Here is a 27,995-nt window from a genome sequence, read left to right as displayed (position 1 = left end):
AAAAAAATGTCATCATTAAATTAAATAGAGCTTTTGTTTTGCCTTTTACTCCAAGGAGGATAAATCCATGTTCAACTCAAAAATAAAGGAGCAGAATCAAAGTCATGTGCAAATAATGAAAGACATTGCAGGCTGTTTGAGAGAGTGGTTCTGGGGACCAGGGAATATGTTCACAGGCATTGTTTGCTGCTGGTATCCACAATGTCCTTTGTCTTCTGCAAATGTTATTGAGATTAAAAACTGGCTTAGCCAAATGAAGTGAATCAGACAGTGCTTATTTACAGGAATATTTGGAATGCATATATTTGCCATAATTTCTGGAGGCTGACAGTTATGAAACCTTTTCCTTATACAGAGAGCCTTTGCATCTCTTTTTAGTATTCTTTTACTGGGCAGCTGAAATATGAAGTTATTTCCCCAGCGAGGAAAGCAGCATTCTCCAGCACATGCACACAGCTATGTGAGCATAAACGTTGCATTCTTATGCATTGTTTATATGAAACACACAGATAAAATAAAGGCATATCTGTCTGGAATATACACCAGACTTCCTTGTTTTCCTTTTACAGAAATGCCTCAAAGCCATAACAAAATAAAACAAAAAAACTGGGGAGATTGAAGACAATTTTTTTCCCCGTTTAACATGTATCTATAAAGTGAATTCCACAAGAGGGAGCTAGAAAACAAATAATCTCTCATGAAGCAGGCTATTAAACCTTTTATAGAATAAAGTGGTGGACGTGCTACGTGTGCCCCTTATCAGCCAGAAGAGGTGGCTGAGTAGTTGCTGTTTTGAGTCTCCTTCTATGATGTCTCTTTGTTGTATGGGAACATCAAGTCGTGCTTCAGGGCTTTGTAAAGATTGACAAAGGATTCTGCCCAAGTGTCCTTCTGGTGTCCCTGGGACTGAGCAGCCCTGTAGGCTGTGTAGACCATGGTCAGCACTGTCCTTTCAAAGTCTTCTTTCTTGAGAACTCTTGGGTAAGAGGACAGCCTGCTACTCAGCCTGCGGATCTCTGTGATGCTCTTGGGAATAATCTCATTGCAGATGGTGTCAAACTCAGCAGCCTTCCTCAGCGAAGCCAGCTCCTCATCTTTGATGGAGATTCTCTGACCTTTGTCAATGTCAAGCTCAGCTAAAAGAAACTGTCACAAAATCAGAACAGAGAAAGCTGTTTAACTTCTCCAAGAGACTCTAGGCAGAGTTAACATGAATTAACAACATGTCCTTAGAGTTTTGTTATAGGTCAGATGAAGAAAAACCTCACATGCCACCGGCTGAAGCTGGGGCAGATTAGAAAGTCTATATGTGAGTGTCGGACTCCTCTATTACATGCCTAGGGAAACTAGAGACCTGCTATGGGGAAAGGAGAGAGGAAGAAGAAAAAGCAGGTAGTTTTCTGTTGTCCAAAACAGGCATGTGTTGTTGCTGGTGTCACATGGGGTTTAGAGAGATGAGGGCAGCAACACAACTGGGAAATACCATTTACTCTGACAGGGCAGTAGTGGCTTCCCAGCCCATCTTCCTTGCTTGAACATCCAATGCAAGTTTCTGAAGGTATAGGATAGCTAGATTTGGCCCATGCCCATTCTTTGATTGGGCTACTTTCCCTCAGCTAATCATACACTGTTCCAGACTGTATTACAACTGTAGGTTCCACTGCTGGCAAGAGGGGACCTGAGTAACTTTGAAGAGAAACAGTCATGCCCTTGGGATTATTTTGCAGTGATTGATACTGGTTGTTTTAATTGTTTGAACAATTCATTTTGGCCTGAGACTGAGACCAAAGAATTAAAATACATTGTGTTGTTAATATACTATTATTCTGGAGGAAAGCTACTTTCAGTGGTAAGGTATTTGCTCTGGTTTTCCCTTTCCCTGTCTGTAAGCTAGAACCCACACTCGAAGTACTGCAGGCAGTTGCTGCCTGCATAAGTACTGAAAGAGATGAGTTTGGTGTATATATGTTCTCTCCTTTCTGGTGAGGTAGTATGTAGTCATCAGTGGGTTTATGGCTGGGGTGAGTAAAGGTGACATGAAGACAGGTAATGGATAATCCCATCATGTACAGTAACCTCAGACTTGTTAGGGCTTGAGGTACCATTTGCTCCCATATACTGAACCTCATAAAGCAGCGCCACATCTTCCAGGGAGTTTTGTAGCACTGGATTAAGGAAGGCAGCTGAGGACCTCTTCAACCGTTGAGCAGCTGGGTAAAGCATAGCTGGAAAATAATAATGGGAAAAGAGAGATTCCATAGGGTGTCAAATATGGGAAAGAAGGACTTTTTCAGTAGTTGACTGAACTAAAGAACTGCCTACTGCAAAAACACTATAAAGTACGATTTCTCACTATAAATAAAATGGGCCACATGGACTGTTATTACTGTAATGTGCTGGGAGAAGAGACTAGCTCTTTATCTTGTAACCAGTATCCAACAGAGAGTCGTTTATGATCCAGGCCTGGGACTCTGAGCCACAGCATGAAATGCATTCAGTTCCCCTAGTTCAGCAAGGGGAAACCAGTGCTGACCCTACAGACAACCTGTGTTCTTCAGGCCATTCTCCAGCTGTCACACTTCTAAGACATTACATTTCTCCTGGTTTCTGCTGTCTAGAAGTTGATCTCTCTTTACTTGATAGCTCCTAGATTACCTCATTTGTCCCCAGTATTTATGTCTGGAAGGAGTGACTCATCCTTTGGAGATGTCTGTGTCTCTTCATTAAGCCTGGTACCAGCTTGGACAAGACAGCTATATTCAGTGAGGTGAATCCCAACTTATTATGACCTTAATACTATGCAGTCTTATAGCTAGACACAGCCAGCGGTCAGATATTTATTCACTGCTTCAAAATGAACTACCGAAATAAGAAAGCAAGCATATGTATACCTCCTGAACCCAGCACCCCAGTGGGGAAAAAAATTTGCAGAATCAATGACCTCGATAGTCAGGAGTATAGAAAACATCTGATGCGGCATTACAGACCACTTAAGGGCTTTGAGTTACTATAATTACTGGCCAAGTACTATTTAAAGGTGTAAATTTCTTCTGGAGTTTAGGGGAAAAAATATTTTGTTCAGTGTTATATGTATATGATTTGGATGTTGATGTTTAGAGATCGCTGGATTTATGCTAATATCTGGGAAAAATAAAGTTTGGTTTTTTTTTAACGCTATGCTTGCATGATTATTGGTGCATTTTCTCATAAGCTTCATTTCTAAACCTTAGCTGTTTTTCAACAGTAGATAAAGTTGGAAAACAGTTTAAACGAGGAGAAAAAGTTTTGGAAGACACTATGATCTCCCTCACTGTCTCCCTCCTCTCCTCCTCATCCCAAAATATATATATATATTTACAAGTAACATTTAATAGAACATTCAGCTTATTTTAAATTTCTGAGAAGTTTAATCCCATCCTCTATCTACCATATTTTTTTTCCATTAAATATTTTTACTAGCTCAATTTTGTCTTGTTTTGCCAAAGTCCTTATGATGGATTTTGCACACTGTTGAAAACCTGAATGTCATTTAAAGATCTCTTTGCTGGACATGCAAAAAAATTCTGCAGTAAATGTAATTATTTTCTGGAAAAATTGTCCCTGCTTCCTGACCACACAGTTCCTCAGATAATTTTCTTCTTTGATTACCGAAGCAGATCACAAATATGCAGCTCTTTCTAAACTCTGTACCCTAAGTGCAGTCCTGTTTCCTGGACTGTTGCCAACTGTTGACTTTGTTAAAGCTTGACTTGTTAATGATATTTAAGTTCTAAGTAATGCCAGGAGAAAGAAACTAGGCCCTAAGAGATTTAGTTAATTAGGACCTTTGCTATCTGGCATATGGAAAATTAATTGGATAATACCAGGTATAAAGTAGTTCATGTTTGACCCAGGAGAGGGTATTTTCGACTTGAATTAGCTGTGGAATGCAGTATAGGTAAAATAGTTTGTGATATTGCAATAGAAAAAACTTCAGCTAGATACTGCAAACTGTAAATACATAGGTTGCTCTGAAAGTAATGCCTCCTATTTATTTCCATGGAAACTACAAAAGAGCACACTAACACTATTTGATATAGCAAATTCACAGCTACAAAACCCTATTTTTCAACATTGTCACCATCATTAGCTATGTATTTTTGTCAGCAATGAATAAGAGCCTGCATGCCGCACTTGTAAAAATCTGCACCATCCACTGCCTCACTGTGCTCATATCCTCTGTTTGGTCTCCATAAACATTCAGCAAGCATTGATGAATGTCAGTGGGTGCCATTTTTTTCACATGGAAGAATTCAATTCCACACCTTTGCTTCATCTGCACTTCCATGTCAGACACCAGTTTGTCAGACTGCCCCTCTCCTGCCATCCGTCACATTGCAATAAAATGTAGCAGAATATTGGTGGAAAGGTTCAATCTCTACTGCCACACCACCAACATCCACCTCTGGTGTCATGTGCCAACATCATAAAATATAAGGCATTACTTTCAGAGCAACCTTTATAAATCCTGCAGTGATGGGTGTCAGGCTATTTGGTAAGACACCTCCAGAGCTCGGTGCTTCATATCAAATCCACATGAGTTTAGATTAAAACTTCCTTAAGAAACTGAATGGTGCTTGCACTGTATGTGACTAAAAGCCTGAAGGAGTGAATGCATCAAGTAATGGAACAGAGGTGTCCGCAAATACCTAGTCCCTAGAGTAGCCTTTTCCCACTATGATGCTTTTACCACCCAAGGATCTTGTATGACCTAGCTGAATAAGTGGTAGTTTGACACAGGTCACAAGCTGACTGAAGGTTCTGCTCTAGGAGTGAGTTTGCCTTTCCTGTGGTGAGTCAGTTCAGATCTAGTCCATTTGCTCCTGCATTTGAAAGACCATAGGAGGGAGGAAGTGATCAAAAGGACAGGCATCACCTAGGGCTGTTCTTTGCCTGGCAGTTAATATGTCCTGTGTTGGTAGCAACCTCCTCTCTAGCATCCTCCCTGTGTCCTTCCTGCTCTTGGAGAAGAGAATTCAGCTATCCAACAGGTCGAGCTTCATAGAATCATAGAATCGTTTGAGTTGGAAGGGACCCTTAAAGACCACCTAGTCCAACTCCCCTACAATGAACAGGGACACCTACAGCTAGATCAGGTTGCTCAGAGCCTCATCCAGCCTGACCTTGAGTGTCTCCAGGGATGGGGCACCCATCACCTCTCTGGGCAACATATTCCAGTGCCTTACCACCCTTGACCCAGCCACTGGCTAGTCACTGACAAGCAGGGCTATCCACATTTTTTGCTGCTGTTCTATCACTGTTGTTCATCCCTCTTGCTGAGAGCTTTGCTGAGACATCCTAGAGCTATTTCATCTTTCATTATTGGCAGTTGAGGAATGCAATCGAGTGTTTGTGAAGCACTTGAAACTTCAAGTACTAATTGCAGAGTAATTAAAACTTTTATTACTGGGCAATTAAATTTCTAATTACTAAGCAGCTGGCAGAAATCCAGCCCATAATGATGACGGTTCATTTTTATACCTTTTATATGCCCTTTCAATGGAAACAGCCCCAGAGTGCAGAGTACCTATACATATGCAGATGGATTACGCCTCAAATATTCCATGAGTCATGGAAAATGTGTCTGTGGCATCTTGTTTTGGTGCTGTTATGCTTATTATCATCATACTGATCGCTCTTAGCTTTCAGGCCAAGTGCAGATTCCTGCAAGAGACCTTGGCAGGAAGTCTTCGGATTCTGCCCATCACCACTCAAACAGAAATGCCTAACTTAAGCAATCCTCAGGCTACTGAATAATGTATTATTGACGGAGCACTGACCTACTTACAGAATCACAGGTAACATCATGGAAGGCAGCTGGGTTTTCCTAACCAGCTGCTCCCAGGATAGCATGGATTAGGTTAGGAGATTCAAACAGACACAGGCCTGAGCTGCTGTGTTGTGAGAGAGGGCTTTGTATGCATGTCAGAACCATACCTCTGTAGTGGTCAGATTAGCACTGACTCCCCGATCTCATTATCTTGCTCCCAAAGCATATTAAACTTTGTTACCGTTCCTACAAACTCTACTCAGAAACTCTTTCTGAACTCATTTGTATTTGTCATGGTGATCTGATTTTCCTGCTCCACATTTTATTTTATTCCCTCACTTTCTCTCTCTTCCTGCACAGTAGTTAAACCTTCTACCACCTCTGCCTCCACCATCCTCTCCACGAATTCACAAATTCCTCAGAGACCAAGTGAGCATTCAGAGCCAGTGCTTCCTGATTTCTGTCACATTGATGTAACACACTTATAAGTTTAGCACAAAAACTGAGACAGGGAAAGATTTGCAGCCAGTTTCTGCATTTGGTGATTGCAAATTTGACTTTAAATTCTTCTGCTGACCTTACTTCCTCCTGCATCTACTTCCAGATCTGATATAATTTAGATGATCCATATCAATGAATTGCAGATGAGCTACCATCTCTTTTCTTCTCTGAAACAGTCACCATTTCTCAGCCATTTTCTTCTCCCTGTCATAGAAATATGCACCCCTTTTATGGTGATGATACATTCAATTCATTTCAGTGGCTGTGAATGTCTGAAGAGACCCCCAGTCAGTATTGACAGAGAAGGCCCAACCCAGAGCTCTAAGGCAAGGGAGAAACTTCTGATTTATTGTTTTTAGCTCTATTACAGATGTATTGAGTGATCTCCAACTGAGTTACAGGTACTTCTGTGCAAAGACTGAGCGGTCATATAATAAAAAGCGGATGATGAATGGAGATGAGGAGGAAAAAAAAGGTTTTGATTAATCTTATTAAAAGCATTTTCAACTATATGAGGGCTGCTCTGAAAGTAATGCCTCTTATTTTATTATGTTGGTCCACAATGTCAGAGAGATGGTGGTGGTATGGCAGTAGAGTTTGAATCTTTCCACCAATATTCCATTATATTTTGTTGCCGTGTGACAGATGGCAGCATAGGGGCAGTCTGACAAATAGCGTCTGACTTGGAAGTATGGATGATGGAAATGTGTGGAACTGAATTCTTCCATGTGGAAAAAATGGCACCCACTGACATTCACTGACACTTGCTGAATGTTTACAGAAACCAAACAGTGGATGTGAGCATGGTGAGGTGGTGGGTGGTGCATTTCAGTGGGGGTGACACAGCTGTGGGCCACCTCCTCTGGTGCAGACTTTTACATATGCAGCATGCAAGCTCTTGTTCATCACTGGTGAAAATGCACAGCTAATGGTGGTGACTGTGGTGAAAAACTGTGTTTTGTAGCTGAGAATTGGCTCTTTCAAATAATGTCATTGTGCTCTTGTATCTGTTGTAGTTTCCATGGAAATAAATAGGAGACATTGCTTTCAGAGCGACCTGTGTACTAACAGATATACATCCGTTTTCTTTAAAATCCCTTCTTCAGAGCTGTCTTAGGAGTGTTGCTGGATCTGACCACCCCCACTGCCCATTGAGGCCTCATGGCTGTAGGAAGACAGGAGCAGCGTCAGAACATTGCCACTTGCTCCCAACCCACTTGCCTGACCCTGAGTGGCCTCATCCTGGAGTGTGCTACTGCTTGTGCTTGGAGCTGGGGCTGAGCCAGCAAGTCTAGTCTTGAAGGTGGCTGAAAGTGATCTCAAAAGGTAGTGAAGGACTACCCATCTTCTTCCCCTCTGTTCACTGCAGGAGTGTAGCCACTCTTGCATGACTGCTAACTCAACTCCACTTCTCCTTAAGGACTACCCAGGTTTCTAAACAACAGCTACAGCAGGGATTGCCAACTAATTGGCCTGCTTCTAACTATTTAGCTCACAACAGCTTTGAGATTTCTTTACTGTTTAAATGTGATGTCAAGTCTGAAGCTGTCAATAGATCAAAAGCTGGGGAAAGATGGAGAGGGACTTCTTATAAGGGCAGGTGGTGACAGGACAAAGGAAAATGGCTTTAAACTGGAAGAGTGTAGATTTAGACTAGATATTAGGAAGAAATTCTTTACTGTGAGGGTGGTGTGACAATGGAACAGGTTGCCCAGCGAGGCTGCGAATGCCCCCTCCCTGGAAGCATTCAAGGCCAGGCTGGATGGAGCTTTGAGCAACCTGGTCTAGAGGGAGGTGTCCTTGCCTATAGCAGGGGGTTGGAACTAGATGATCTTCAAGGTCCCTTCCAACCCAAACCATTCTATGATTCTATGTTTCTATGATTTGTTTTAAAGATGCTTTCATCTTTCTTAAGAACACTGCCAGAATTTTCTGGACCTCATTAGCCATGTGCTAAGCATCTGTTATCATCATGGAATCATAGAATCATAGAATCATCTTGTTCCACTGCTTAGTTGTGAGAAATTGTTACATGCTTGGTAGTACATCCAGCTTGATCCCTCACAGCAAAATTTTCCCTTTCTTGCCTAAAGTTTTTGAAGTCATGACTTCCAGGCCTCAATAAAAGGAAGTTAATGCATCTCAAATAATAATGACATCAATTTCTCTTTATTCAGATGTATTTTATTGGTAAAAGCAGAGAATAAAGGTGATCACTGCAAGAGCTTCAGTACTGTGATTGCACTTATGCATAGAAATAAATATGCCGCTTCTTATATTAAATGAAATGAAAATGTAAAACTTTATAGATTATTGCTCATGATGGCACAGTAAATTATATAAAACATTTTTTTTATATATCAATTCATTGGCTATTTTTTGTTCTGTTTTATGACAAGCTTGGAGAACCACAGCATTTGAATTGTATTCCAGCTACAGTCTGAAAATCACATGGTTAGAAAAAAGAATGAAAAAATCTGTGGCTTTGCTCAGTCTTTTTTTTTTTTTATGCAACCTTCCACAAGAGTAAAAAAGATCAACTCCAATGTTTAACCCTTTTAAGCTGGTTGCTGAGAAGCATGGAGCATATGCTGGTTCCATTAGGGAGATGGAAATTTTCATGGTGTCATAACATTTTTTTTTAACCTGTGTGGGATTTGCACTAAATGGATCTCAGCACACCCAGAGGATCCTGTCAGAGAAGATATTTGTTGGTAAACTGATAACTGATTTTCTCCTTTCTTCTTTATTCAAGAGGAATTCAAGTATTTGCCAGAGCAAATGGTCTGAACACTGCCCACAAGGTGATTGTATAGGCAGACAGCAGCCCTTATAACATCACATAGAAATTATTAGTGATTTAGACTGGTTGAACTTGTGCAGGTTCCTGTGCAGTTCCTGGGGATCACTACTACCGTGGGTCTTAGGGCAAATATCAGAAATGCTCGTAAGAGGATTTTCTTTAAGAGTGGATGAGAAGTATTGCTTTGACATCGATTCCCATGTTTATCCTTGACCATACATCATAGAGAAATGAGTATCAAAGTTTGCATAGCCTTTAGGAAAGCTTTTTGTTTCATGTTTCTCTTTGATCACCTCACTTATGAGAGTTTGCAATTAGATCAGAGTATATTTTATACATAAACAGTTTTAATTTTGGCTGTTTCTCCATCACTAGAGTAACAGTCACTATCCCAAATTAACTGCCTCAGACTGTGAAATTTGTGCCTTTACTTTCCTGCAGTCATTCAAAGTCACTGAATATTTTGTTGCCCTTATAAACTACCTGCTCTGGTTGTGGGGCAGATCTTGATTCCAGAAGCATTAATTCCTCCATAGTGGAGTGGTATTAGCCTGTGAGAGGTGTGTGGTGGGCAGCAAAAGTTGTACTGTAGTCCATAGAATGTAGAGTGTTATTAAGTAATGAGCAGGCCTACCTGCAGTAATCTCAGCCTTTATTTCTTGCTCAGCCTTGTCCCCAGAAGGATGTGTGCAAGATGTTTAAAGTGTCCTGGGCCTACAGTCTCTGCTGGGACAGGACTGGAGCTTTAGCTGGCCAGCATTGCAATGGAGCGTGCTTAGGCACGGTTTCTTTACAGTTTTGGACATTTTGCCTTCCTGCATCAAAACTGCTGTATTAGAAATAATTGAACACTTTGCAGGAGAAATAAAATGAATGGGAATTTGGAGAAAGAATAATTAGAACAGAAAGAAGGGAAGCGCATACAAAAAAAAAAATAGACAAGGAAAACCACTGCAGTGCTAGAGGCCAGCTTCTGAAATCTGTATTGAATTGCAGTTACTCACACAAGTGGCTCCCTTGACAACAAGTGCTATGCAAAGTCTTGTGCATTCCAGCTTTAATACATTAAAATCTCTATTATTGGGACATGAAATCCCAGTGCCCCTCAGGAGAACACAGCAGTGAGATGGAGAAGACATTTTAATTACAAAGCAAGATGAACTAGCACATTTTTAAAAGCAACTACCAAGAGAATTTTCGTCTTTGTTCTTTTAGCTCCATATTGCTGGTATATTAGCTCCTAAGAATGAAATTTAAAATGAAAATGATCTCTCTTCTTTTTTTTTCTGCCTTTTGGCTAAAAGTGAGAATAGGCATTTATTTCTTCTTTAGTTACGAATTAAAGGTTGAAAAGAAAAAAGCTCCATCCTGAAAGTCTGAGTGTTGTCAATATAGATACGAAAAGTAGATCTCCCTATGAAAAACAGCAACAGCCAACATGGTTTTTAGAAAAAAAACAGTTCAAAAATCTTAGAATTAATAACAAGTTCCATATAATTCCTTAGTAATGACCTAATCAGTTCTTTCAAAGTTATACTTTATAATTTTATCTCCTTTTTTTAAAAAAGATACATTTTCTAAAGGGGTGTCTTAATTCCATACAGTAGGATCCAACCTACCTTGTACTTCTGCATTTCATAAATATCCTGTGATGTGTTACTTTTAAACTGTATGAGACTAGTCTAGACTAGACTAGATTAAATTAGATTAGATATTTCAGATTGTTTATAGCCAAGTTCCTATGTTAAACAAAGGTAGTAGCCTTTCTAGTCACTTGCCAACAGTAGGAAATTTAAAGGGGTATTAAAAAGATCAAAAAAACTTCTGTTTACAGTAATGCATACTGCTAGAGAAGGAAATAGTCCATCTGAGCCTGCACTTGCAAGAGCAGCAGTATATTTTTTATGGTTTATGTAAATGTTTTGGAATGTTTGACTAGCATCAGCCAACTGAAAGGGTCTCAAAATTTATTTCCTCACATGGAATTTCCATTATGCAGCATTTTTACTTTTTCCCAGCCTGGAGAAATACATGCTGTGCTATTTATTTTTACCTTGGTAATGAACATGGGGGTCCCTGCCTGGAATTATTTATGTCCACAGAATCTTGCAGATGTCCAAAATAAGCTTTTTTAATACGCTGGAGCAAGACTGCTGAAGCAGAGTTGAAGATCAAAAATATACTCAGAGAAAGCGAACGAGAGAAGTGAAATGTTTTGTCCTTCCGTTTACTTCCACAGTTCAGGAACTGGAGACAGTTGATGGTGGGCAGTATATGAGTGAAATGCAACAATAAAGAAAGGCAATAATAATCCTATTGCACAGACCTAATGAAGAGGAAATAAGATATTTTCCCACCTCAGGCAGATGTGAGAAATAAATTAATGCTTTATATCCCCTTTCTCATTGCAGGACCACCTCTCTTTCCCTGTTTGCATCACAGTGCTTTCCAGAACTTCTCTCCAAGTGGCTTTGTGCAATGGGAAAACATAAAGCAATTGTAAGTAAATTCATTTAAAAATGCTTCCTTCAATTGAAGGGATATGATGATGACCTAACCTATTTCCAATTCTACCATGAAGGGAAGGAGAGAGGGAAAAGTGCAGATAGGCACTGGTGTTACAGGGTTGAGTAGCATCTTCTTGTACTTTCTTTTTCAGTTAGGTTCCCTTGGTTTCCAGTCAGAAAAAGACTGTGTGGCTAGGCTTTTGCTGAGGCTGACCTCAGCCCAGCTGCAGCTGCAAGGAGCAGTCCCATATCCCTGCCTCCAGCCATGCTCTTCCCCTTTCCTTCAGGCCAGCTCTGCTTTGTGCAGCCACACAGTGAGCCAAGCCAGGAATCTGGCTGGTTGTGAATGAGCGCTGAAAGAAGACAGAAAAAAAAAATGTGGTAACTTTTAGCTCCCTTATTCCCCATCACAGCTGCTCTGCCAGCAGTGCTTCTCTTTGTTAGCAACTCTCAGTGTAAATGTGGTCCAACAGCTCTTAGGACATTTGGCAATGATGACAGTTCTTGAATGATGTAAGGATGGGTGGTAGCCCTGGTTAATAAAAGCAGAGGACCAAGCCTTGATCTAACCATCAAGTTCATGGGATCATTTAGAGGATGGACAACTCATTTAGTGCAGTTGCTTCTGCCAGAGATGAGGATAGGCTGCAGGACAACAGGCTGTTGACCATTTCTTTCTTCTTCTAGGCTTATACTCCCCTTATCTTTTAACAGAGTAAATTTGACAGGAATAAATGGTATCTCAAAGGTATTCTAAGGCTGAATGCTGAGAAAGAAATCAAATGTCCAGTCTGAACTACAGATCGAGCAGGGAGCCGTATGGGTTTTGTCATAATCATGAACTGCAGTTCAGTTTCTTCAGTGGAATTACTTCTTGCTGCTGTTAACTAATTGCATAAAATGTCTATTCAGAGAGCAGAAATAATATCTTGGTTATCAGCTAGACAACCAGTACTACATAGATTTAGAAGCTCTCTTTGAGATGAGTCTGTCTTTTCAACCAGGAGAATGGCAGCCCCTGTCTACAAGCTAACAAGAGAATTAACAGATTTCTGACTCCTGGTGTCTTCCAGTTCAAACCATCAGTCTTTTCTGCATTAACGAAACACAGTGCACTGGACCTGTTGTAAAGGTCACTGCATGAATGTCTACGCAGGTGGCCAAATTGAAAAACAGATGAGTTTTCTGACGTAAAATCTATGGCCACACGCTCATCTGCAGATTAAGGAAAATAGGAGGATTCTTGCTGTTGTTGATTGGGTTGTCCTGTGGTGAATCACGCTGTGGGAACTGCTCCACCGAGATCATGGAACTGTTAGCTGAGGTAAAGAGAAACAGGAGAAAATATGGGATCCCTGAAATTATTCATTTAAGCCATTTGTGAATACCTTCAACCAGCAAGTAGATTCCAGCATGTAACTTTCAATCTCAGAACTGCTATTAAACTGATAACAAAATACTTATTATTCAAATTGTGCTCACTCATACATAGTTGCACACATGCAAAATGACAAGATATTCCTCAGATTCACTGTGTATCAGTACCACAGCTCAAAACAAATAAATATTAAAATTCTCATTAATTCTTCTCCCTCAGATTTGACTGAATCAAAATCTTCTTCCCCTTTCCTTCAAGTCTTCATCCAAACTGAAGTAAATCAGTAGGAGGAGAATACATAAATCTAATTTGTCTGCTTCCTCTAATTTAGGATTTCACTTTTTCTCAAAAACAGTGAAACTCCAGCTGTCTTTCCAGCTGTTCATTGAGCTCCAAATGTCAGTGCATCTGCTGATGATTTTCTTAATGACATGAATATGTGCTGGATAGTAAAATGTATAAATCAGCACTGCCCTGTAAACAAAAACCAGGGATATCATGTCCTTTTTGTGAAGGAGTGAATTATTTCTGAGGATAATGTATTTTCAAATTATTGTGTGTTTCCTAGTGGTGAAGATAAAGAAAAGGAGTCTGAGAAAGTAGCTGAGAGCTGAAGATGGATTCACGTTACGTTTCTGAACTGGACTGGTACAGCTGTTTTGCGACCTGAGCAGAATATGAGGGGTGACAATCCATGCTATATCCCTGGCTAAGAGACAGGAAGTGTGGGAAGATCACAGTGAGAAGGAGTCTGCCCTGCTAAGTTCAGACCTGCACTCATTTCTGGGCCCCACTGTGTTATTTTCTGCATTTCCATAAAAATAATGCTAAAAATTAATGGAACTCAAATATAATTATCCATAAAAAACCACTGGTTGATTTCAATGCACAGAAGCAATGATGGCAGAATTTCATCAATCTCTGTATTGTCAGAAACAGCAAAGAAATTTGAAAGATAAATACAAAATGAATTAATTTTATAGCTGCCTCCCCAACTTCACAAACACACATATGAGATTTCCACATTACAAAGTTGACATTTTTCTACTGTTCCTTGTCATTTCACTCTCCTAAAATTTGAATATTCCTAGATCTTTCAGGTTTCATAATTTGCTGAAATAAAGCCAAGACAGATATACAACTGGATTCCTCATTAAATGCAGAAAGCCCTGCAAGACCCCAAGTACAGAAAACTGCTAAAGGCAGCTGTACACCAAGGACTAGGTCCTCAGATGACCTGAGCTATCACCACTAGCCCTGTGATGCTGCTCTGTGGACAGCCAAGTCACAGAGAGCCCTGTGCTATGAAATGTGCATTTGGGATAAATGAGAAGAGAAAGTTTTTATGACAGAGCAACTGCACCAGTGGACTAGGGAAGAGGCACTGATATCATCTATCTGGATTTCAGTAAGACCTTTGTCACAGTCTCCCATGACATTCTTCTCTCCAAATTGGAAAGATATGGATTTGATGGGTGGACTGTTAAGTGGATGAAGAACTGGTTGTGAGATCATACCCAGGGAGTGGTGGTCAATGGCTCAGTGTTCAGATGGAGATCAGTGGTGTCCCTCAGGGGTCAGTACTGAGACTGGTGCTCTTTACCATCTTCATCAATGGCATTGACAGTGGGATTGAGTGCACTCTCTGCAAGTTTGTGGATGACACCAGGCTGTGTGGTGTGGTTGATGTGACCAAGGGATGGGATGCCATCCAGAGAGACCTACAGAGTCTCAAGCAGTGGGCCTAGGAGAACCTCATGAGGTTCAATAAATCCAAGTGCAAGGTCTTGCACCTGGGTTGTGGCAACTCCCACTATCAGTACAAGCTGGGGGATATTAGGATGGAACACAACCCTGTCAAAAAGAACCGTGGGGTACTGGTGGATGGCAAACTGGACATGAGCCAGCAATGTGCCCTCACAGCCCAGAATGCCAACCATATTCTAGGCTGCACCCAAAGAAGTGTGGCCAGCCGGGCGAGGGAGGTGATCCTGCCCCTCTGCTCTGCACTGGTGAGACCTCACCTGGAGTACCACATCTAGATGCAGAGTCCTCAGTACAGGAGAGATATAGACCTGCTGGATTGTTTCCAGAGGAGGGCCACAGAAATGATCCCAGGGATGGAATACCTCCCCTGTGAGGACAAGCTGAGAGAGCTGGGGCTGTTCAGCCTGGAGAAGAAAAGGCAGATCTGAGAGTGGTTTTCAGTATTTAAGGGGGGGCTATAAGAAAAAAACGAGACAGACTCTTTAGCAGAGTCTGTTGTGACAGAACAGGGGGAAATCATTTCAAAATAAAAGAGGGGAGATTTAGACTGGATATAAGGAAGAAGCTTTTTACAATAATGGTGGTGAGGCACAGGCACAGGTTGCCCAGAGAGGCAGTGGATGTCCATCCCAGGAGACACTCAAGGTCAGGTTGCACGGGGCTCTGAGCAACCTGATCAAGCTGTGGTGTCCCTGTTCATCGCAGGGGAGTTGGACTTGGTGGCCTTTAAGGGTCCCTTCCATCTCAAATGTTTCTATAATTCTATAAGGTTAGATCCAGGCCTCCAGAAATCTTACAGCCAACAAAATTGTTTCTTCCGAGGACCTAAAAGGTGTCAAATGCTGAGAGCTCCTCCTGAAACTGGTAAAAATTCAAAACTCAACAGCTTTTGCTATTCCATTTCCTGTCCCCTACAGATGTCATCACTCAATGGCGCCCAGGCAAGAGGACTCTGCCAATTTGTCTCATATATTTGTTTAAGAGCTTTTCTTCCTTTCCATACAGTCTGTTCTAAAGTCTTTTGAGCTCTACTTGTAAAATGGAATTTTGCTTCCAGGAAAATAGTCTAAATAAGTTTTTAAGGAAAAAATGCTAATGATCTCATGTTCTATTCTTTGGAAGAATGAAATTGGATAAAGGGAGGAAGACTTGATTTCCAGTGAAAACATCTAGCATGTTGCTGACTGAAACCATCTGGGAGTTTATTCCTAGGTTTTACTCCTCTTTGTAGGGGAACTGGAAAAGAAGACATTATGACTGTTGAGAAGCAGTGTAGAGAAATTATTGTGATACTTACATTGTGAATATCAACATGCTTTTGCCTGGATTTGGGCTTTCTTCTCACTAATTTGAACTCTTTGAAGATTTCATAATAGAATATGCTTGCTTAGAATAGTTTTTACAACAGGTATACACTTAGTGGATTGCCACTTTTAGGTGATTCTGATTCTGTTGTCTTGTGCCTAGAGAAACACTCTTTGCAAAAACCAGATTTCGTCATGTCATAATTCTACATAACACTTCTTCCTCAGCTTACTGGTAATGAAGGGAAGCTGAGAGAGATCATCAAGATCTGAGTATGTGACTGATATTAATCTTATGCTAACATAACATAACATAATGGCTGTTTTATTATTGATCTGGATTATAGGCTAGAGGCAATCGTTATTTGAGGTACTGGAGCACACACTACACATACAAGAAACTAATTATTTGAGGTGTTAGGTTGACATTTAGCATTACCTCCAAATGAGGTAGGGACAGCTTCGCCCCATATTTATTTTATTTCTAAATGGGAGCCCCAGCACTCTTTAAATTCTGTTTTGACCTCTGAGCACTACATAGACATTAAGGAAGAAGAATGAAAGTAATGGACTGAGCTCCTCAGACACACTGGATCGAGCAGCTGTGACCCGTTGACTGTGACTGCATTGGGCTGCAGACAACACTCCTGTCTGTTGTGAAAGGGACATTCAGAAGGTGATTTATAACTTCATATAAATCATACATGCTTTATTTGGTCAACAAAAGCATCCAAAAAGAAACAAATTAAATTTTGGAAACAGATAAATAAAATGAAATATATTTAAATAGCTGATCTCAGATGAATTGTAGCTAGAAGGTCAGCACTTTTCCACCTTGACAGGCAGGTATTCTGGGGGTACTGATGTCCAGCCCTGGGTTCAGCAGCATTCATACACAGAAGTGCTGGGGGAGACACATTTGTTCCTTTGACAGTTACTGTCTTGTTTGTCAACACGATTGCAATCAGAAGTGAAAACCACAGGACATTATGGCTGGAGTAAAGAGCCAGCTACATGTGATGATCTTTAATTTGCTTCAAATAAATAGAAAGGAGGGATATGTACAGAGTATTTAACACGTATGATGAGTCGGTTATGTTTACCTCACTGACAAATTTGTGCTAGTAGAAATTGAGCTCTGCTTTGATGCTATTTTGATCAAGAGTCCTCGTATGTTCCTTTGTAAGATATACATACACATATTCGTTTTGGACTTCACCTCTGCTAGGCCATGCTGGCCATGAGCAGCATACGCAGAGATTAGGGCTGACATGATAGGATCAGTGCTGGACTGATGGTCTGTGGCACATGCATTAGTCATTCAGGGTTTGAAGGGCATCCAGAAATTCTCAGCAGACATCAAACAGTCCGCTCCATAAACACTACTTCTGGCTAGAAAAGGAGTGTCTTTCGAGGGAAACATGACTCCTTATAGTATCCTTAACAGATAACTATTTACCACACGGGTAGGTCTTCTTCATAATTCAGAGCCCACAAAGTTTCCTCAGAGTGAACAGGAGAAATACAACACCATAACTGGACAAGCCTCAAATCCATGTGACAGCCAGATTGTGACTGCCCTGTTTTTCTCAGCTGCACTGATAAATAGCTGAATCTTCCACTCAGCTTCCTGCGTTCCTGGAGGATTCCTTCCAGCCACCACATGTAGTGTTGCCCAGACCTCAGCCAAGCAGCTACTATCTTCCCTTTGTGTCAGGGCTTGGTTTTAGGGAGAGACAGAGAATAGTGAAGGACGGGGACCTTGTGAAGAAAAGGAGATTTGGGCAACACAGGCAAGAACCCCAGGCTTGAAGTAGAAGGCAGGTTTGGGTCTGTGCTTGGTGGTTGACACTGCCCTTTGTGACTTGATCCTAATTGGAACTGATTGTATGTGATTTCTGTTATGGGGCACACAAATGATGAAAAATTCATAGGTGCTTTTCTAACCCTGTATCTCTGTGAGAAGCCAGCTGAGTTTTGGGTTTACAAAGTACAAGCCAAGCTAATTCTGTCTCAGTAAAAACCCTGGTTGAATAAAGCAACTAAACAATCTGTATATAAGTTTTTGTCATTAGACTTATCACCTTCTGCCAAATTGGCATGGCAGTCCAGAAAACCAGAAGTTGCTGTGACTGTGAAAAATGAATGGTTTCACTTAAAACACGCTGTACTATATTAGGATGTCTACAAGTGGTGTTTAACTGGAAAAGGAGTTTGTTCAGTGCCAAGCCATGAACAACAGCAATAAATGAAAATGAAGCATGCATTAAATGTCTTTCATTTTAGGAGATGTTTTAAGTCAAAGCAGTTCTCTCAGACAGAGAATCTGCATTTAATAAACAAATTCAATAAAAGGGAACTTTATGCCTCTTAAGAGACAGGCACAAACAAAAACGTAATGCCAGGGCTGTGAGCATTGTGGAAGCCAGGGAGGAAAATGAAGGCTTGTGGAACTTGATCCATTCCTCTAGGGACTGATAGAGGGAAAACTGGGATAACTGTTACTGCTGCTGTGACTGATGTTAATGGTAGAAGATAACTGGTCTTACTGGGGAATGCTGCAGTCCCATAACCTTGTAAAAGAACATGCTTCTTTCAACTTCTATGTGAAAAACACGCTGTTTCTTGGACAGTGGAAAGAGTTCCTTTCATTCCTATAGAATTTTAAAAGCTCAAAGGGAGGCAAGCAAAAAGAGATGTGTGAGGACCTTGACACATTTCTGATTCAGCAGTAGTAACTTCACCTTTTACACTGTGACCAGTGGTGAATTGCCCAGACTGCTGTATCTTAACATCCTGGAGCACTGGGAGGCTTCTGTGACCAGAAGCAAATGTGTGTCCTGTCCCTGAGAAAGAGGCTGAGGCTGGCAGTGCCAGACCCAGAGGAATGCAGCTATCCCATGAGCCTGAGAAGTACACAGATAAGATGAAGACCAGCTGTGACAGATGGATATCTTTTGAAGAGCAGGTTCAAATGGGGATTCATACCATGCTGACAAGGGGGTGAATGCTATCCTAATCTTAAGCATATGTGTGCTTCAATCATTCCTATCCATATTTATCACATTTTCTCTATCCCTCCATATTCCCTCTCTCTTCCTCTTTTCCTCTCATTCATACCAACACATTTCATTTGCCACCTTTGCTTTCAGCCACCCCATTTCCTCCCCAGATAATCTCGGAGCTTTGAAGACCTTACTTATCCCTTTCTCAGCAACTCTTTTTCAGCTATCCACCTGGCTCCTTCTGAGAAGAGAGAGCCTCATGAATTTGGAGCCTAGATCCTGGCTGGTGACCTGTTTCCCTGTGGCCAGGGAGGAATTTCCAGAGGACGAGCGGTATGTGTGCTGATCTCAGGGGAACTGGGGAACTGCCAAACCAAACCAGCAAGCTGAGCCAGGAAAGGAATGTTTGTGGAAACTGGGAATAGTGGAGCTTATTTAACTCTGCTCTCTTCCTCCTTGCATTTTTCTTAGCCTTGAGCCCAGCACAGAGCTCTCTCTGCCACAAGCACAGCAGCAGTAAGGTGAGAGGTACAGGCTATGGCTGCAGCCCACAGCACCTTGTGGGGACAGGAAAAGCCACTGCCAAAGGATAAGGCACTGAGTAGGAAAGAAGCCCTGTGACTTGGGTTGCAGACTCTGGCTGGTTTAGTATTTCTGAAGGAGCAAGAATGCGGGGGATGTACCATAAAGCTGCCAAAGGAACAGCCAAATAAAATAGAATAGGGGGTTAACGAGGGACACAGGGACAATAGAGGCATATAGGATCCCTTCAACTTCTTTTCTTTCAGAGGAAGTGAAAATCCTGTAGATGACTGTCCCTTTGTGAAATTTTGTCTGTACGACTGCCCACAACTTTTACCTGCAGTTCATCCTATTTGCCTTTTTTCCCCCTCTTTTTTATACCTTGATGTATCTCCTTCTCTACTTTGTACCATCAGCTTTCCATGTAGCCAACCTGCATGAACTTCACCTATGCCAGTGCCTCTGCTGAAAAACACTGTAACCAACAAATACCACTTTGAGGCTGGAACATTTTAAAACTCAGTACTATTACAGGGAATTATGTTATAGAGAACAATCAACATCCCAACCCCTGGGATCCCAACCCAGCATTTGGGTCTTGCCCTGCCTTGAACCCGAGCACTGGCATTGCGTGCAGAGTTAATTGTTCCACTGTTCTGCATTTTACCTCAGTGATTTACATCTTTCCAGGCACAATCTGAGTAATCAGAGCCTCTGCAGCCTGATGATGTTCGTTAAAACCTGCTGACTTTCCCTTCAATGACTCTGTACTATTCAGTGCTTCTGACAAGATTTCATTCTGCCCAAGAAGTCATTACCCTCCTGCTGAATCTGGCATGACCTACCCCAAGAAAACAAGAAAAACACTTTGTGCTTCAGAAAAAGGAAAAAAAAAATCACCAGTAATGCCAGCGTACCAGACTACATGCACGCAGTCATCCTGAAGAGATCTAAGATTACTAAATTACTCTGTGCCTCATAAAGAAAAGAGATGTTAACATTTCCCCTCATTAACTACACTGAAAGTTCTTTGGAGAAAGAAAGATTTTTTTCTATTTATGTTCAAACAATGTCGGATACAAGTGGGATCTTGGGCCACAGAAGTGGAGTAAGAGATAATCAGGAGGGAACTCAGAATGCTCTGCAGCATTCACTTTGGAAGTGTACCTGATTTATTTCATTTGTGACAGAGCTGCTTCACCTGTGGAGGGGAACACTGTGCATTCAGAACAGTGAGTGGGTTGGTAAAGGTAAGGGGAAGGAGTTACTACAGTCTGAAAGTATAAGGAGGGATTTGGATGGCAGGAGCTGCTTCTGAGCTAGAGCTTGGCTGGGAGATAAGGACCCTTGTGCAAACTGATCCAGATCCCATGGCAATTCTACATCTGGGACTAAGACAAACACATGGTAGTCTGTGTGGACATGCAGGAATCCTAAAAAAAAATCACTAAATTAACAGCAAAGTGCCTTACTGGCTCACCTGTACTCTTACTGGGATGGAACTGGGAACATTGGGAAGATTCTACTGGTCCACTTTCAGCTTGTGCATCTCGCTTAGTCTAGTACATACTGAAAACTGCTGTACCTTACATGTCTTCCTCATGTTCTAAAGTTGCCTATCCAGACGTCATTAAAATTTAAAAAAGTTGAAAGACAATTATAATTGTCTTTCAACTTTTGATTCTGTCAAGCTATTTATGACAATATAAGCCGTTTTACCCAACTTTTGTCCAATTCCTGTGGCAGTAGGAGCCACAGAATCATTTAGATCCTTCCTTGTTAACAGCATGACTACTTTATAGAGTACAAAATCTGTGATCTAAACTAAAATGTGAAAAATTCTATTATCTATCCTTCCTCTGATCTCATCCCAGTTTAGCACAATTGCCCTAGAAGAGGGCAGTTGTGATTTATTAAGCATCCTTTGTATGTCTTTCAGTCTCAGGTATCCAATGTGAATTCTGATTCACGGGTCATCTTTCATACAGGTTAAATTAATTAAGTCTGTCCTATAGTAGCACTTAGGGAATCAGGACGTGCTACAAAGGATTTTGATTACAATTATAGCCCTACTCTATTGGAAATTTTTCCTATTCAGGTTAAATTCATTCAGGGACTATTGTAGTTTAGATGTATTTTCAACACCAAGCAGCTTTTATAGATATGAGGAATTAATCCCCTTTCAGCACCTTCCTCAATTCTCTTCCCACTGTTTCCTGCACTAGCTCCTTGTTTTACAGTCTCAGATACCTGAGCCCACTACCAACTGAAGTAGCAGAGCAAAGCGTAGTGCAGAGATGTCAGAGCCAGACACAGTATGGTCATATCAGTGTGGCACTAGGTCCAACCAGGTGAAACCCTGCTGAAAGGCAGAGCTTGTTCCCTTGGGCACATGCCATGCATGTGGCTGTCACCCTGCTGGGAGTCCAGCTAAGGTCCTTGCATTGCTCTACATTGTGCTGCTTCCACTCCTGGTCTGTGATCTCTGCTCCACAAACATCCATGCAGTGCAGATGTCCTAGCTGCCTTCTTCATTCATTAATGTTCCATTTTTTTTCCTGATTCAAAACATGCTTTTGTGTTTGTCTACTGCTAACTTATGAAAGGGTAGGAAACATTCTTCTAATGCCTCTTTCCTAATATTTTTCAAGGATCTATTATTTGGATCCATGACATACATAGATTTATACTCATCTCTTGTACAGCTCTTTCCAAGGGAACTGAGGAAATAAAAGCACAGATATAAACACTCTCTTCTTCAGGTCATCCATTTGCAAAGCTAATTCCTCTGAATATCAATCCCAGACTGCTGCTCAGGCAGTGTCATCATCTCTTTGCAGATACAATGGCAATATTTAGTGCAGTAGTAATTTGCGTCAGGTGGATGAACCTCCAAACCAGAACACTACAGCTTACACAAATGCATTCTCAGGAACTGTTACAGGCTTGTGAAACAGACTCAGGGTAGGTGGGAATAACCTCCACAGCAGATTGATCAAGCTAACAGATATCAGTGGAACAGGTCCACCAAGCTGGGAAGGTGGGACAGCTGAGGCAGTTCTCCAAGTGACCACGTGGCAGCCAGAGATAAGGGAAATTATTTTTATTTTTCTCCACGAGAAGGAACATACTTTACATTGCCAGGCATGGGAAGATTTGGCTCTGTTCCACAACATTTCATATCTTTCATAGTTTTATGTATTTAATACATAAATACATATTTTATGAATTGGATAAAAATAACTTCATGAAAATCAAAGTAAATAAATATTGCATTTTAAAAGGATCTTGTATGCAGTCCACATTGTGTAATTTGCCTTTATTCTTGAGCCAGACCTTTGGGGACTTCAACATAAGCCAAAGCCATGACCTGATATACTTGAGGACTTCTGGGTGTATATGTGAATATGTGTTTGACCATTTGTGTCATAATTACATGCTGTGTTCAAGTCAAATTCCTTTTCCTCACACCATCCAAGGCAGAATAGTCAAACAAGCATCACTGTCAACGGTGGAATCCCAGAGGCTGCTTGAGAAGGGATTGCCTGGCTGTAACAGTGCAATATGAGATGCAGGAAAGAGAGGCAAATATGGCTAAAATGTGTGTAGATCATAGAATCATTTGATTTGGAAGGAACCTTTAAAGGACATATGGTCCAACTCCCCTTCAATGTACAGGGACATCTACAGCTAGATCAGGTTGTTCAGAGCCTGACCTTGAATGTCTCCATGAATGGGACATCCACCACCTTTCTGGGCAACCTGTTCCAGATGATCCTATTCCAGAGATGCTGCGCATACCCTAAATCCAAGGCACTCATCTGTTATATATGTGGCAAAATTGCCTCCAACCAACCTGGTATGCAGATATGTACGATCACACGGTACAGAAAACTTTAAATGCAACTTCCTTATAAAAGGACTGGATGGTTCTCTGGAAGCAGTTAGTCTTCTGCATAGTCCTCCTTCTCTTGGCACTGGAGAGCTGCCAGTCTGTTGCAGCTAAGCCTGTCAGCAGAAGAAGTATGCAAGAGTTTCTCATGCAGCAGCTGCTTCATCAAACTCAAAAACTCAGTTACTACAACACTAGAGAAAAAATCAAAGCTATTCACTGTTGTTCAGAAATCAAAGACTATGGACCTTCTCTTCTTCCAAGTAATTGCTTCTGCAGAAAGCCTCTAAGGAGATATTTGAATAATGTCTGTGGACCAGGTAAATCTGGATGTGACTGTAATAATGCAGATAGCCTGAAAGGCACAGCACAACCATTCCCAAAAGCATGAAGCCTCATCACTGTCACTATAGTTAGTATATCCTTTTCTCATTGACAATTTTTATGTCTTCCAATTGTGCATCTTCCAGCACTTCCTACTCATCCCCAATGAGACATAATTCCTACAACAGCTGTTTCCCACTGTCCAAGAAGCCACAACCACAAGGAATACCACTGCATCTTCTCTCCCCAAGCAACCACAGAACTGGTGTGCTATTGTTTGTGCACCATTTCTCTGGAACAGGAAGCCCTTAAAGAAGATATTGCCGGCTGAGATGAAATGTACTAACAAGACTTGCCTTAGGGTTTCTCCTCAGGGAATAGGCAACTGTTGTAATGTAGCCCTGAAACACACTTCTGCTCATCAGTGTACTGGTAGTTGTCAGTGAAGTATAAGGAAAGCAACTGGATGACAAGAAGTGATATTGACTCAGATTACCACAGTTATGCGTGCTATTTTTGTTTCTTTTTTTTTCTTTTCCTACAGTAAACACATTTATTAAGGATTGGAATTGTTATCTGTGCCTTCTTGAAATTAATATCACATCACCTCTACCATTTTATAGGGAACTCAGTTTTCTACAGGCCTAACATTATGTTTTGTCCCTAGATGTGTACTTCACAAAATGCAAGAGGCTAATACCATACAGCTAAGGCTACAGAAGGCTTGAGGAAAGCTGAGCTGATGATTCCAATCATTCTGTCACCACTTGAAATCATAAAATCACAGAATATCCTGAGTTGGAAGGGACCCAAAAGGATCACTGAGTCCAACTCCCGGCTCCACACAGCATCACCCAAAATCCAAACCCTATGTATGAGAGCAGTGCCCAAATGCTCCTCGAGCTCCAGCACCTGGGGCCGTGCCCAGTGCCCTGTGCAGCCTGTTCCATGCCCACCGCCCTCTGGTGCAGAACCTGTCCCTAACCCCCAGCTGCCCCTCCCCTGACACAGCTCCATGCCGTTCCCTCGGGCCCTGTCGCTGTCACAGGGAGCAGAGCTTAGCGCTGCCCCTCCACTCCCTTTGAGGAGATGCAGCCACCATGAGGCCTCAGCTCCTCTGCTCTGAGCTGAACAAACCCAGGGCCCTCAGCCGCTCTGCACACACCTTTTCCTACAGGCCCTTCTTCATCTTAACAGCCCTCCTTTGGACGCTCTCTAGCAGTTTCATGCCCTTTTCATACTGCGGTGCACAAATTGCATGCAATGCTCGAGATGAGGTTGCACAAGTGCAGTATAATGCAGGATATCTTTAATATTCTGAACACATCAATCCTTGTGACTAAGATTTGCCTGTAACTTCTGGACCAATGTCCACAGGTGGATCAAAGCATGCTGAGTATGTCATTTTTCATGCAAAATGATGAGGGAGTGGAAAAAAAAAAACAAAAGAAAAAAAAAAGCAAAGAAAAAAAAAGCAGAGCTCTACTTTCCTGTAAGATTTTTATTTTATTTTATCCCTCTCATTGATGCTTATAAAAGCAGAATGGTGGCAGACTGGAGTTCCCACTCACCAGTCAGCAAAAGCACATTCATCTTTCCTCATATGACTGTTTTTTCGAGCACAGATTAAATACTTGGTTTCAGGGCTGCGCATGAAAGGTGCCCCAGTGCCCCTAGTGAAAAAGAAAAGGTACAGTCTAGATTTTGTTTTATCCAGTTTACACTGTTCATTTATTTTGGGAAAAACAAGCAAACAAACAAAAACAACAAAACAACCTACCAACTGTAGCTAATTAAATCAGGGCCCTTTGTCCTACTGTTCTGTAAACAAACTGGACTACTGGTCAGTATGGAGCTAATATGCAGATTTGCATTTCATTTCCATCAGACCAGATGCTGATCTGTCTGCTTTTCTGCTGCAGAACACAGACTAGCAATTGGATAAGATTTAAATAACTGAGATTAATCCAGACATTTGTGGAGGGAAAGAAGAGTAATAAATGCACAGAAGGGTGTGTCATGCCTCAGTCCTTGGTCAGATTTCCTCTGACGTTTTTGAGCAGTTTACAATTTAGGAAGGTTCTTTTGCCCCCTAAATGCTGCAGAATAGGATGGGACTGATTGGGCTGACACAGAGATATTTTAAATGAGTGGGAGTGCTCTGAAGCAGCTATTATTGCAAGATTCAAGCCTTTAAAACTTATTTGGTGCTGCGTAATCCCAGCAGTTGTGGGGAATAAGTCTGGCTTATCCTCTCTGCTGATCCTCAGCAGATCTCTCTCTACAATATTTGCAAGAACTGAAGTCCTTATCAGAACAGGGAACAAATCTCCTCTTCCCTCCAAAGTCTGTAGTGCGTCCAGCTTGAAAATAATCTGCTTTAACAAAAAGAATAATAGAGTTCTGATGTTTTCCTTTCAATGTTCTGGTGATTATAATTGGACTTTTGTAGTAGTATGAAGTTATGTTTATGTGTATATATTTAATTAAAGTAAGAGAGCTAGCAAACACAAAGAACAACCTTAAGTTGTATACTATTTCATGGTAATGGACCCCTCCCCATTTATTTATCCCTTCATTCCTCACCTTTTCATGTGTACTCACTGGAAAGGTAAACACTTATCTACAGAGTCACTCTGAGTCCCAGGTCAGTGCCCTGTCAGAAGGCCCCCACTAGCTATAAGGAAGAATTAAGTGTTAAATGTTGATGCAGACTGAGCAGAATTGCATGTCTTGTCATTACATCACTCAGAAATTGCCTCCTGTACAAAATTCAAACCAAATCCAAAGAGCAAATTGAAAAAGAATTAGATACAATGAGGACGAAATGGAAGATCAGAAGAGGGCACCTGACCGTTGTTATTTTTATTATTATTTGTTTTTTTAAAAGAATCTGTTTCCTTTAAGAATCTGTAAATTTCTGTGTCAGAATCACGTATATCTTTTGAGAGGTATTTACTTTCTCCACTTCTAGCAGCTTTACCAAGTAGTTACAGGACTCATGCCGAATATCAGAGGAAAGAATTAAAAAAAAAGACCATCATCACTAGCTGTTAAGCAAACACCTTCTATGCAATCTGACAGTCCCAAACAGTTTCATAAATTACTGTCACACACACAAAAACAAACATATCATGACTACGTACTGTAATACTGGCTACCAAAAACTGATAACACCCTAGCTAGCTTTCTCTATGTTGTGCGTGCTAGTCTATCAGAGTAATGTCATAGGCACTTCTAGGCACCTTGCACAAACTATGCTTTGCTGTGTTTTCTATTAGCAGTTGTCTGCTTGATAGGGCAGAGAATTATGCCACCTGTGGCTGCAAAGGCTTTTGCTTTGAGGCTTCATGACCTGTAATTCTTGTTAATTCAAGAGAAAAAGGAAAAAGAGAAAGTGAGACAGAGCACAGTTTTATTTTTGGGATATTTCCTGCATATGTTTGTATTATAGCAGAATATATCTATAATTCTAAATTTATGCACTTATGCAGGTGCATTTTTCTATTTGTCTTTGTATCTGTTTAACTGACCCATTTGATAAAGAAAAAATTCCACATTTGAGAGAGTTGAATTATTCATTCATATATAATGCAAAATAACTTCAGACCAAATCTACACAAAGTTTTCTCTTAAATAATTTTTCATGCTTAAATCTTACCTCTGCTCCATCTGTAGGTTACAGTGGCATGAGCACTATAATAGAACAGCAGCAGCAGCAAAATCTTCCAAAGCATCCTTTTCTTTGAAATATGTATGTCTAGCTATTATATTAGCTTCTTTCTTTCCTACCTCCCTTCTTTTCAGGAATAAATAAATGGCTTTTCCTCCCCCCCCCCTTCCCCTTCCCCTTTGAAGAAGAACCTGTCTGATCTTCTAAGTGCAGCTGAACTCAGTGTGCAGCTCCTCTCCCAAACCAAGTCTCCTCGGGATCAGGAAACTTACTTTTACAGACAGACTTTGTTTTTATTCACATCTGGAATGACTCATGGTGCATGTGAGTTTGCTGGCAGCTGTGAGAATAAATATCATTACATTTTTGTAGTTGAGTTTCATTTGTTATATGGGCCAGTTGGAATTTATTTTCATCCAATAGCCACAAGAAACTTCATTAAAAGACGCACTTGAGTGCTAGATAAGTTGCTACTCCTCTGTAACATAGGGAGGTATGTGCTAACCTGGA

At 41.1% G+C, this 27,995-nt stretch overlaps 1 protein-coding gene across 1 annotated transcript; it reads right to left on the bottom strand.

Moving 5' to 3' along the window:
* Positions 274-27,621, bottom strand: FAM180A (family with sequence similarity 180 member A). The gene is made up of 3 exons (XM_021384555.1): positions 27,474-27,621; positions 2,125-2,225; positions 274-1,146 (listed from the first exon to the last, which is right to left on the bottom strand). The coding sequence occupies exons 1-3, from the start codon at positions 27,547-27,549 to the stop codon at positions 805-807; spliced, it is 519 nt and encodes a 172-aa protein (XP_021240230.1). The 5' UTR covers positions 27,550-27,621; the 3' UTR covers positions 274-804.

This window comes from Numida meleagris, chromosome 1 (assembly GCF_002078875.1).
Source record: "Numida meleagris isolate 19003 breed g44 Domestic line chromosome 1, NumMel1.0, whole genome shotgun sequence".
Lineage (NCBI taxonomy): Eukaryota > Metazoa > Chordata > Aves > Galliformes > Numididae > Numida > Numida meleagris.
The sequence above is the reverse complement of the archived record's forward strand: the minus strand, read 5'-3'. Positions and strand labels throughout refer to the sequence as shown.